At 33.2% G+C, this 13,236-nt stretch overlaps 1 protein-coding gene across 1 annotated transcript; it reads left to right on the top strand.

The window, feature by feature from the left end:
- Nucleotides 1-3,811: 3,811 nt before the first annotated feature.
- Nucleotides 3,812-8,562, top strand: LOC114390036. Its single transcript, XM_028350722.1, has 4 exons — nt 3,812-5,241; nt 5,640-6,044; nt 6,141-6,188; nt 6,934-8,562. Exons 1-4 carry the CDS (start codon nt 4,134-4,136, stop codon nt 8,412-8,414), a joined length of 3,042 nt encoding a protein of 1,013 aa, XP_028206523.1. The 5' UTR covers nt 3,812-4,133; the 3' UTR covers nt 8,415-8,562.
- Nucleotides 8,563-13,236: the final 4,674 nt, after the last annotated feature.

Here is a 13,236-nt window from a genome sequence, read left to right as displayed (position 1 = left end):
TATCTTAATCATTAATTTTTATTAATAATTATTATTATATTTTATCCTGTAAAATACATCCTTACCTAAACTAAATGCATTCGTAAATCACTTGGATTGCCAATGTTAACATGTAGTTATGTAGATTACTATCACAAAATAAATTAAGTTAAAAAAAATTGTATTTGTATTAGCAAAACAATACAGTAACAAAACATGAAACACCTGGGGAGAAAACGACAAATTAACTAAAAAGTGACAGCACTTGTTCTTATTCTTATTATTAAAAATCTTGGAATAGAGACAAACATGTCGAAATCATTGTGTTATATCTCCGTATCTCAAAGTAATTACACGATCAAATCAATCACAAAGAACCCTAAGGAAAAATTCCGTTGCAATAAAGTGGCAGCTGGGGAAAATTCCTATATTACACGTTACAGGATGATAAACACAATTTTCAATTGCTATCAAAATATCAAATGCAACGAACATCTGCGATTTATGCTGCTGAGGGAAAATTAAATCTCTGTAGCTTTTGCTAGGTAAATTTGCCCCCGCTATATTTTTATGAAATAAACCTCACAAAAAAGAAGAAGATAACATTTGAAAAAATAAAGTTGCTGCAAAATATAAAAAGTTATTTAGTAATTTAAAATATTTAATAAAATATATTTAATATTTTTCATACCATGTGACATATGATATAGTTTGACCACTTGCAATGACAAAAGAAAAGAAAACAATTATCCTTGAGATATTGACAGCCTGGCAAGTAAAACTCACTAAGAGCTGGGTATAGGTTTTCAATTTGACACCTGCAGGCAAAGTAACAAAATTCTGTGTTTTAGCCATTTATAAACAAGACAAGCGTGAGTATTGGGGTAGTATATAGCACTCGTAGGTACTCGATAAGTAAGGGAATTTTATTAACATCTATTGAGCTTATGATGCTAAATTTGTTTTAAGCCTATTTTTTAAATATATTGAATGTATTTATTTTACACCCTTTTATTTTCTAAAGCATGCTTAACGCCAATTTCTTTTTTCAGGGGAAGTTGATTTTACTTTCTTCTTGTATTTTATATATTTTAGTTTTTTTAGTGTAATCATGAGAGTTATTATTTGACACTCACCTAATTTTCCTTCTATTGGTCGGTCCAATTTTTGGGATCAGCCCATTAGTTTTTTTGTTTTGATTTTTAATCCAAAAACAATTGGTATTTTCAAATTTTAGATCTAATTATTTTTCTCAATTATACCTTTATATAATAGATACTATAGTTGAGAATTGAGATAAATAAGAATTTGTAATGTAATTTATCATTACTAATAGAATATTAAATAGAAAAATTGTCTAAATTTGTATCTATTTTTAGAAAGGAGGTTATGTTGAATATGAGCTAACACTTCTCAAAGACAGATTTCATAAATTCTGTTTAGACTTTCAGGGTTTTATAAATTTTAAATTCGTCATTGGACTTTTTGTTTTGTGGAACGTTTTTTTTTTTTGTCTGAATTACATTAAATTAGCCTTGAACTAAATGCATTTTATTTTATTATTATGAGATTTCAAAAATATATTTCCAAGGTTAGCATATATACGTGCATGGATAGAGCTAGATAATTGTCCAACCTGATAAATACTCGTGTAAACATGGAACCATTTTTTGAAGAAAAACTAATCATATGATGAAAAAAATGGAAAATTGATATATATTTTTTGGTAGTAGAAAAATTGATATATATATATATATATATATATATATATATATATAATATTATAAAAAAATAACATAGAAGTAAGTAAAAAAAAAAGTTAAGTGCATAATTATACTTCATGAATGGATAATGGTGAGTGCTACCAATCTTCTCCCCAGCCCGTTGACATTATTCTAATTAATATTTGACAAGTATTAGTAGATTTAAGCGTTGCTCAGAATGAGATAAATACAAGTTTTTTAAAAGTACTATTTCCATACTTTCAAGTCTCAACTCTCAACTTAAATTTTATTTTAATAAATATTTGTTATGAAGATAAAATAAGGGGAAAATGAAAAGTATAATAGAATATAAGAAAAAAGTAATGAGATATAAAAAGTAAAAAATAATATAAGAAAAAAAATTCATATGAATATATCGAAACGCGTTCTTGGAAGACATTTGCCCACAAAAATTTGTAGAAGTGAGATGTAAAAAGGCCATGTCCGTGCAATTGTTAAAGTTAGAAATTGACAAAGTGTGATAAGTGGGGTTTGAACCTATAATTCCGTACTCAAGCACCAACGCAATTAATACCAGGACAATTGACTTCTTTCAAAATTGAAATAGTTGAAGCCAAACTCCATTTTTGTTTGATGCATAAAATTGAAAGAGATGGTGATGAATTCCACAAAATCATTTTTTTTTATAAATGTCCACAATCAAATAAATTCTTCTAAATTCACAATTTCTAGTATGTGTTTGTGTAGAAAGAAAAGATATAATTGAGACAAACATATTAACAGAAGCATTATCATCCTTATTTTTACTTTTATCCTTTAGATTTATATAAAACAATATCTATTATATTTTCAACTTAAATTCAAACACACATCTAATAGGATAACAAGTTAAGTATGTGCTTAATTATTCAATCGATGTCTCCTGTCATGTCATCAGTGACGGATCTATATTAGGTTGAGAATGTGTACTTGCACCTCTTATTTTTTTAAATTCACCAATAAATTTTTTTTAAAATTAAAAATTATAAATAAAATCTTATATTTTTATATTTTATTTTATTTATATTTATATAATTAAATTCACTAATTTTATTTTTTATAATTTATTCCCGCTAATTAAGGTTCTTGACTCCACCCCTACCTGTCATTCATTGTTTTTCTTTCTTCTTCTTCTTTTCAGTCATTTCATTAGGAGCGTTTATTTGAACAAGCAAAAGACCAAAATGATACTGAAAAAGTAGCAAGGCAGCATTACTTGCTTGAAAATAAAGAAAGGCCTAAAAATAGATGTGAGACAGGTGGAAGGCAAGGACTTGCCAAGGCCAACGAAAAAAAAAAAAGAAGAAAATATTAATTTAAAGAAAGAAAAAAATGGAAGAAAAATAGGACAGAGCCAAAATTGTCATAAGCAAAGTCTCTCACTGGGGCAGAGCCATCGATTCGTGAAGTCTCCATCTGACTCTCTCAAACCCCGAAAGCAAACAACACTCACTAATTAATCCCTCTCTTTCCAAAAAAACCTCACTCACACACACTCAGTCTCCACGCCCTCAGTCTGCGCGGGAACATGTTTTCTCTCTCTCTCTCTTTCTCACTTCTCAAACATCATAAAACGCATAACAAACAAACATTCAATGAAGTTACTTAACTAATAACTCCACCCCAAAACAGAAAATAAATCTAAAAGTCCAAAAGGAAAAAAAAATAGAAAAAGAGAAAAACAAACAATGTTAAAATTCTTAGAGCCGCGTTTTTCAGAAGTAGTACAATCATGACACCCCTCTCTAAATCATGCACTTACACTACACTACACTACACCCCTCTCTCTTTCTCTCTCCTACTTGACAAGAATGACACATCAAACAGAATACAAAATACAACGGTGCTGCTTCTTCTTCACTTAATTGAAATTATCAAAGGGTTAATAATAATTATCATAAAAAAGGAGAAAAGAAAGGGAAGAAAAACACACACACACACACAAACAAAGCGAACCGTCTCATTCACGGTAGTTCCCACACTCTCTCTTGACTTTTTAGTTTTTTCTCCTTTCTGTTGCTACTTTTCATCGTTTCGGATGTTTGCTTTTGCTCGCTGCGATCCTCTCTACTCTGTGACTTTCCCTTTTGAAGATATGGCAGAAGTGCCATCATCCATCTATCAAGCCAACAAGCGCCATTCAAAAGCCTTTTGAGAGAACATGTCACAGCCACAACCCCAACAAATAGAAAAAAACAAGCACCTCCCAATTTAAAACCTCGCTTTAACCCAACAACACTACCTAGTTCAACTCCAATGCCAACATAGCAACACTACTACTACTACCTACTACTACTACTACACTTGTTTTCGGTTCCTAACTTCCCCTTCCTTGTATCTGCCTCATTCTCTCATCAAAAACCCTTTTTTGATAGGGCCCATTACTCCATAATGGGTGACAAGGGAGACACAACCAAGAAACAACAATCTCAACAGCAGCAACCTCAATCTCACCACCACCATCAACAACAACAACAAACACAACAGCAAATTTCATCTTCTCCCAAAGCCCCACATGAGGAACCCATCACAGAAGTTAGGCCAATCCACCACCACCACCACCAACAACTTTCACCAGTTGTCGTTGCAACTGGAGCACCCCCTTTCATTCCAAGTCCTTTATATGTTTCAAGTGGTGCAAGTTCCTCACCCTTTGAGCCTCAGTTTGAGACACTGAACCCAAAGAGGCCCAGATACAGTGGACAATGGAAGCAGCTTCTACCTTCTCCTCCTGCACAACAAAAACAGTCCCAAATGGCCATGCTTCCCACCTCAGAATCAAGCCCTTCACCTACTACTCACACTTCATCAAACCCACTACAACAACAACAACCCCAAACACAAACAGCTTCTTCATCAGACACTTCCTCATCTCCAACACACTCTCTCCCGTTGCTCTCAGGAGAAGGGACCAAGCAAGAGGGAGAGCAAATTCACCAGCAACTCAGAAAAGGGAAATACGTGAGTCCAGTTTGGAAGCCCAACGAGATGCTGTGGCTGGCAAGAGCTTGGAAGGAACAATACAAAGGTGGTGGTGGTGTTGGTGGATCTGATTTTTCTTCAAGAGCAGAACAACAACAAGCGGAATTGGGAATCACAAGAGCGAAAACTAGGGCTGATAAAGATAAAGAAGTGGCTGAGTTTCTCAAGAGGCATGGGGTGAATAGAGATGCTAAAACTGCAGGTACTAAATGGGATAACATGTTGGGAGAGTTCAGGAAAGTGTACGAATGGGAAAGAGGGGGTGAGAGGGAACAAATTGGGAAGAGTTATTTCAGGCTTTCGCCTTATGAGAGAAAGTTGCATAGACTCCCAGCTTCTTTTGATGAAGATGTTTTTGAAGAGCTTGCACAGTTCATGGGTTCCAGAATGAGATCCTCTCATGGCAGAGCTGTTTCCTCTTTAGGGTCAGGAGATGAAGCTAGAACAGCTCTTGCTGCTACAAGAGCACTTCCACCACCTCCTCGACCTTTTAAAGATGATGAAATCCCTCTTTCAGGTTTGTAGTTTGAAGGATGAAAATGGGAAAACTTAGATATGATCTTACTTTTTATTGAACTCACCCACTTTCCCTTCGTCTCACCTAATCTTCAATGTGCTTGGCTAACGTAATTCCAGACACAGTAAAGTTTCTGTTTTTAATTTCTTTTTTAATTTTTCTACTTTCCTTTTTATGGAATGCACGGTAGTTTGGATACATTCATGAAGAAGGGCAAAGGAACAGTATAATTTACTGTGATTCTCTGACCGTTATAACTATAAGCACTGTTTCTCACCCTTCTAGAGAAGAATAATGCATTAGAAAGTGAGAAATGAAAACGTAATCAAAGAGCCAAGCTCTTTTTTTATATATATAAAAAAAAAAATTAACCTTGTAACTTGTCGACATTGTTGCAGCTAGGACAAAGCAATTGGCTTTGACAAGTGGGGGTGAACCTTTCTTTCATGGGTCAAGAGGGGGTTTATTAGGGTTAGACACTCTCTTAGACGTTACAGGTTCTTCTTCTTCTTCATCCAAAGAACTCCGAAGAATTGGGAAGTTAAGAATGTCATGGGAGGAATCAGTGAGTTTGTGGGCAGAAGAAGGTGAAGTCCATAGAGGGAGAGTGAAGCTTCAATCTTCAAGCTTTCTGAACGCAGACGAACTCACTTGCTTCGATGATGCCATGGTGCCATGCCCCATGGAATATTTCGAAGATGGCCCACTGAAGGGTTTCTCTGTGGACAGATTCGTTTCGGGTCAGCAAGTCAAAGTTTTTGGCAGAAGAAAGTCTTCTCCAGCCTCAGATTCTTCTTCTGCTGGTGCCAAACCAAACCTAGCTGTTTCCTTAAACTATGTTGCCTCGTTTTACATGTTCTAGGATTCTATCTCACTGTGTCATTGTCTCTCTTTCCCAGGTTTTGCTGAAAGAGTCCAATTTCCCTCCAAAGCACTTCCCATAAGATGTGAGTCTCTTTTTGACAGTGGTCACTGCCCTCCTTCTTTGATATTAGCTAGTATTTTGATGTATTGAACTTTGGCTAAAACATTTCACTATTAAACTTTGTAATTATCGATCACTCATTTCAATTTTTTTTAATAGCATCTTGAAAAAATATTGAACATCTAGGATATTAAATAAACTTATTTCTAATATAATATTTGTTTCATAAGGCATTAAAAAGATCAATATAAAATATCGTGGATAAAATATATTATTTTTTCACTCGTCTATTAATAGTGCTCATTCAAGTATTTCTTTATTTGATTTTGTTATTGCCCTTGTTGCTCACATTATTATTGAATAAATAATATGCATGCACTTCTTTTTTAATTACAAATTGTTACATATATGATTAATTATAATTTAGATGAAAATCTATAATAAATCTATAGTAGCATTTGGATTCTCTGCACTCAGTTCTTAACGCATTCAACAATTCAGAACCTTCAAAATGAAGATGGATAAATAAAAACTACTTTATTTCTATTCATAATAAAACTTTTTCACCATTAATTGATAATAGAGTAAAATTATTAGACTAATGATGCACATTTATTAGCTTCATTGACAATCTAAAAAGTCGAATTAAATCTATAAGTGACACCAAACACATTGAAGCAGCATGTATAATACTATAATGCATTATTGTTGTTCTAAGTTTGGTAGAATTACTTTTTTTTCTTTTTGCATTATTATTGATGTTGCAGCAATTGCTACATTGGATTTCCGAGACCCAAGCGATTACTACATGGAATGCTTCCTACGTGCGTCCCCGCAAACCCTCCCAAGCCTCTTGGAGCTTAAGCGTCACTTGCAAGAACCCCCACCCGAAGACCTACGTTTTCCTCTCCGAAGAGACGTGTACGAGGATCTTCCTCAAGGGAAGGAACTCTTCTTCACGACAACATCCGAACCCTTGGACTGCAGAGCCATCATGTTCGAAATTGTGGGCCCCATCATCCGCCCCTCCCTCAACCCTACGTCATCCAGCCGCGACTCCTTCATTCCCCTCTGGGACGATTGCATCAACCGCGTCATCCAAAAATTCTGCCCCGAAAATCTCACCCTAATCCGAAAACCCACGTCATCACCCCCACCAACAGCAACAACAGCAGCAGCAACAGCAACGGAATCCACGAATTTGTTATTACAAGACCAATGGCCGAACATAACAGGTTTTGTCAACAACTATTGCTTATGGAGAGGCGAAGAAACGCACCAGTTAAAAGAGACGCAGCCAAATCCATCAACCACGTTAGTTGCTAAATTACTATGGACCTACATGGATTTACCCTACATACTCGGATACTATGCAGTTGCCAATACGGTGACGTTTTGCGCGATGAGTAGGTCCCAAGAAGGAATAATCAACCGCACTGATTTACTAGAACTGAATTTAACCACCCCAACGGAAAGGTTAAAGGCTTTAGTTCCGTGTTTTCGGATCGGGTTGTTGCTGCCATTGCTGAGTAAGCGTTGCAGTAGTATTATAAGTAACTCCAAGGGCTTTGCTTACAGTGATTTTGAGAGGGTTTGTTACGGTAACGGGGTGGTGACGGAGGTGACGCCGAACACGTGCACGAGGATGTTTTCGGAAAAGAGAAAGTGGATGGCGGTTAAGGAGGTTTATGAGATACTCGATCATAGGATTCCGCATGCGGAGGTTTTGGTTGGGGTTTCGGAGAGGGAACTGGGGTTGTCGTTTAAGCCAAGGGGGTGCCGTGTGAGGCCAGGGAACTGCGAGGAGCTGGTGGAGGCGTTGAAGTACGTGACGAAGGCTTTGGTGGCGCTGCACGACTTGTCGTTTATGCATAGGGATTTGAAGTGGGAGAAGGTGATGAGGAGGATGGATAGTAGGGAGGAGGAGTGGTTTGTGTGCGGGTTTGATGAGGCGGCGGGGGCGCCGGAGCTGAAGGGGTGGCGCGTGACGGGGGAGCGTGAGGGGAACGCGCCGGAGATGGAGAGAGGGCTGCATGGGGTTAAGGTGGATGTGTGGGGGGTGGGAAACTTGATAAGGACGTGTGGGTTGGGAGGGGTGCCCATGATGCTTAGGGAGTTGCAGAGTCGGTGCATGGAGCAGAACCCGGAGCAGAGGCCCACGGCGGCGGACTGCTACCACCACCTGCTGCAGCTGCAGTCGTCGCTGTCAGCAGCAACCGCAGCCGCCGGGGGAGGCATCATGATGTGACTGATGATGGTTGATGGGAGGGGGGTTAATGTGGTTGATGGATGAGTCGTTGAGAATAATGTTGGGGTGGACTTTTTTTATGTAACTTTTGGCATTGGAGATTGTTGAATTGGGAAATTGAAAACGGGGAAACATGATTTTTTTCAAATAATGTTATTTGGTATGGATATATTTTTTTTTTTGTTCTGGTTGTTAAAATTTAGAGGGGTAATTACTTACTAGTATTATTATGATATAAAATTTTTGGTTATAAATTATGTATAACTAAAATTCATCATAACTACTTTTATGGTGGATAATCTTTTTCCTTAACTTTGAGCATAAACATGTTAGGAGAGGTTAATTTATTAAATGAATCTTAATTTCTTATAAATTACTCTTTAATTTTTGGATGAAAGATATCTTGATTCGCACTAAAATTCATCATAACTCAAGAATTTTGAAGTTAAAGATGAACAGTTTAAATTGAGAAATAAGGATCATTTTGATTTTTTACAATTTCTTTAGGAAGATATGTTGAAACTGAATTCAGAGATAAATTAAGGATATGATAGATTAAAGAGTGATAGATGGTGACAATGAATGGTTTGAAATAGTAAGAAAAAAGAAATTAATATTAAGACTAGTGTATTAATGAAATGAAAAGAGAAACTATTAGGAGATGATTGAAAGACTGAGCAGAGTAAAAATTCCTGCAGGCTACTTTTTTAGGATATCATAAAAATATGTACAAATAAGTAATTTTTTAAACAAACTGGTAACCACTTATTGGATGCATGAGTGAAGTATATTTTACGAGATATAATAAATATTTGTATTTTTTGCATATATATGCCTTTTTTAGATGTAAATGTGAAGAGGGATTAAGGTAGGGGTGAGGGCAGCACAAGGGTCTTGATACATGATATAACACATTGGAGTTGGGAGTGGAATTGGCGGCTGATGGTGCCCTGTGAAGTAAGTTTCAGAAAATCAAATCCTGGAATTTAAAACTCTGCTATGTGTGCAGTGCAGTGCAGCAGTGTTTTTCAGTTTTGGATTGGTACGTCTCCTAATTGAGGTGAGGCAAGCATTGTTTGCTAGCATGGCAGCTTGTGTTATTCAAATATTTATTTAGGTTTTGTTAGGTGAGAACCTTGATCTTTCATCAACCTTTTTTTTTTATTATCCGCCTTATTATATACTTCTTTTTTCCTGAAACATAAGAAAAAAAAATTGAATCATGTAAACCTATAAAAAAAATCATTATTTAATTTTGATAATTTCAATTAAAAATTTAATTTATTTTCTAAATTATTCTTTGTATTAATTACGTAGAATAAACAATGGGAAATTATTAGAAATAAAATCCAATTAAATGAATAATATTTTAAAAATTAATACTATATTAATTAGGAAATAATTCGTTAAAATTTACTTATATTTTAATCTAGCACACATTATTCTTTTTTCCTTATATTTCAAGGGTAAGATATGATAATTTTCATCTAGTTTTTGGCTTCTTTACAGAACAAATATTGAAAATTATGAAATATGAACTTATCAGGATTTTGGATTTTCTTTTTATCAGATGAACTAACCTGGAATATAGTGGATTTCTAGAAATGCATTATTTGATTACAAGTTTTAAATTTGTTGAAATTTACTTATAAACTTTTGCATTGTATAAAACTTGTTTGAAAATTTAGAAAAAGTAGTTCGATGGCAAAATAAAGTTCTAACAATAATGTTTGATATGTTTCAATATTTAACTATAAATTTGCTTCAAAAAACATATTTAATTATAAATTAAATAGCATGAAAAGTATTACTCGGAGTCAAAGTAAACTTGCTACTTTATGCCAAATACTCCACCTAGGAACGAACAAAATGATTATATTCAATCACTTGCTAAAATAAGATATTACACTTTTAAACTTTTGAAAAAGAAGATACAAACTCATTTATAGAATTAAGTACTTAACCGTATTTATAACTTACAATAATAAAATAGTGGCTAAATTGTTGTCAGGTCGATGAAACTTTGTACCTAGAAAATTGAAAGCAAAGTACATCTCTAAAGCTTTTCTTAATGATCTATAAGTGAGAATAGTTGTTGGCTTGGCTCATCAATTAAAACCGAAAAAGCTGTATACTTTTCGATAAAATAGTACTACTACTTCATAAGTTAGTGCTGATGTTTGGTTAAAAAAAAAAAAGTTAGTGCAAATGACACTACTTGTTTAATGTTGAGTTAATGCACAATTCAATTAATCTTAATCAATTAGTCATCATAATTTTTGGTTTTTTAAATACCAAATAAACTACACATATGAAATTTAGTATATAAAACACAACTCCTTGTAAAAATATTTAATGTATAAAATTTAGACACAACTATATGTACAAAATTTAGTATGTTATATTAAAACATAAATGGACTCAAATATATATTTTTTTACCTCACACGATCAAGTCTCATTAAACAAGTTTCTCGCTCTAATATACTTGATTCTTTTTGTTTTGAATTAGTTACAAAATTGTTCACATAGAGTACAATTATATGTAAAATATATAATTATAAGTTAATTAGTTTCAAAGTATTTATTGTTTGCAAGTCTTAAAGAATATCATCACATGATGTTGAAGTTCTTAATGATTATGTTAAATGACTAAAACATTACATTTAAAAATGATTTGTTGAATAATTATATTTATAATATTTATTATGACTTAAGTTTGAATGATTTTAATGTTATTTTGGATGATTTAAAAGTGATTTTTCGATTTTGTTGTAGTATTTTTTTAATTAGTATTTTTTTATTGATTTTATATATAAGTAAAGTACGGTGGCGGTTGTGAGTACGGGGATTAAAGTTGATATTACCCGCACGGGTTTAGAGTTGAATATAGGTATTTTTTTTTAAAATGTAGATATGAAAACAAATACTATAATACTCTATCCATTATCATTCCTAATTCGATCATCATTCCATTTTTTTAGTTGTTTAAAGTTAATACACACACAATAAGAAATATTTTGTAGAAGTAAAAAAGAATGATATTTGGGCAAAAATATTCTTATTTAATACCTTCATTTTTTATGCCTACACTACTATTAGTGAATATTAAATAAAGATATATTTAAGAAAAAGTATTAATTATACTTTGAAATTCTATATAAAACAACAATTATTTAAAAAAAAACAGATGGCTAAAACACCTAAAAATTTGGAACGGAGAGAGTATTACATTTATAAATTTTCGTTGGGTTAAATAAGTTTTTAATTTCTTAGGTAAATTTCATTTTTAATGCCTAAACAAAATTCTTAGCATTTTTTATTTCTATACTTTTTCTCTGCTAATAGTTTAGTCTGTATTTTCAAATAACAACATTAACTAATGTTGTAGCAGTCATGTTGCAACTTAATGACTTGTTAAGTGATAAAAAAGAATCTGATGTAGAAGAAGAATCCAAGAAAAGAAAAAGATCCTCCACTCTCTATTGCATGCGAATCAATATTAGTATGGGTAATCCTAAGTTCAAAATTCTATTGGAAGACAATTGGCTTAAAAGGTTTAATTAGATCCAAATTAGAATTAAAACTCAAGAAAACAATGTTAGAGTTTTTTTTTACAACAAGGTGGTAGAGTTTGAGTTGCTCAAGATGGCGAGGTAGTCTGTCATGGTGTAAAACATGAAAGAAAGTTAGAATGGCTCATGAGCATGAACTGGATCCCACGAATGTGAGAAATGTATGACCATCCGATTTTCACTCTTTCTTCCATTTTTTAAGTGTGTCAGACTTTAGCTTTAGGTATGGTTTGGTTTGGTACATGCAAAAGAAAGGGGAGAGGAGGGAGAGTGAGTTGGTGATTGGTTGAGCATGAGAGAGGAAATTTTTTTTAAAAAGTGATGGGACCCACTGCTGCATATTTTCACTCCTGAGAAGACTTGTGGAAAAATTTGACATTTTTTCTTAATTGTGTAAAATATATATATATATATACTAATCTTAAAAGGGTAAAAGAGTATTTTCATAAATTTTATAATTTTTTTATTTTATTTTTCTTTCATCAAATTGTCTTTATTTTCATCTATTCTCTCATTTTCTCTTCCCACAACCAAAAATACCCTTAGTCACAGAGGTCCACATGCTTCTTTCTTCTAGAATTAATGATTTTAAGTCCAAAAACTGACCCTAAAACCATGAACATACCAAAAGCATAATATATTCCGCTAATGTTTGCCAAATCGCAAATTAAAATGCATAGTTATTAAGTCTTAAATGTCAAAATATGTAATTTATTCTAAGTAAAATGACATGCATGAATGGTACGAAAGGCAGGTAGCAAATAATTATGCATTTTGAAAAAGTAATATTTTATTGGTTAGTACCGATCTAATCCTGTTATGTCTTGGAAAAGAAAAAAGTTTGATAAACAACCATTAATTCATTTAACACCAAGAAAGAAAAATAAAAATAAGAAAAAAAAAATATGCACGATAAGTTTTTTTATGTGACTAACAGAGAAAAATAAAAAAAAGAGAGATATTAATAAAATATTTAACATTAAAAAAATATTCATGTATCATTACTCACATTTAGATATTAGCTTTCACCAATTCCATTGTTCTTTTTACCTTTTCTCCACGAATCTTAATTGGTGACTCCAATTTCCATTGTTCTTTTTACTTTTTGTCCACGGATCTTAATTGGTGACTCGCTACATTACTTCTTTTGTTTTTTTTTTCTTTTTTCCTTTTTAACAAAAAAAAAAATAGTAGTTTGGAGATGGGTCCAAGCCTCCTTAATTTGATAGGAGCATGGTGATGCCTGTT

This window comes from Glycine soja, chromosome 16 (assembly GCF_004193775.1).
Source record: "Glycine soja cultivar W05 chromosome 16, ASM419377v2, whole genome shotgun sequence".
Lineage (NCBI taxonomy): Eukaryota > Viridiplantae > Streptophyta > Magnoliopsida > Fabales > Fabaceae > Glycine > Glycine soja.
Note: the sequence above shows the minus strand (reverse complement) of the source record. Positions and strands in the feature narration are given on the sequence as shown.

Excerpts from the sequence above, each read along its gene's own strand:
- LOC114390036 (XM_028350722.1), top strand. The coding sequence starts at position 4,134 with ATGGGTGACAAGGGAGACACAACCAAGAAACAACAATCTCAACAGCAG. Across the intron at positions 6,045-6,140 it reads CTCAGATTCTTCTTCTGCTG|GTTTTGCTGAAAGAGTCCAA; the intron begins GTGCCAAACCAA and ends TCTCTTTCCCAG. Across the intron at positions 6,189-6,933 it reads CAAAGCACTTCCCATAAGAT|CAATTGCTACATTGGATTTC; the intron begins GTGAGTCTCTTT and ends TTGATGTTGCAG.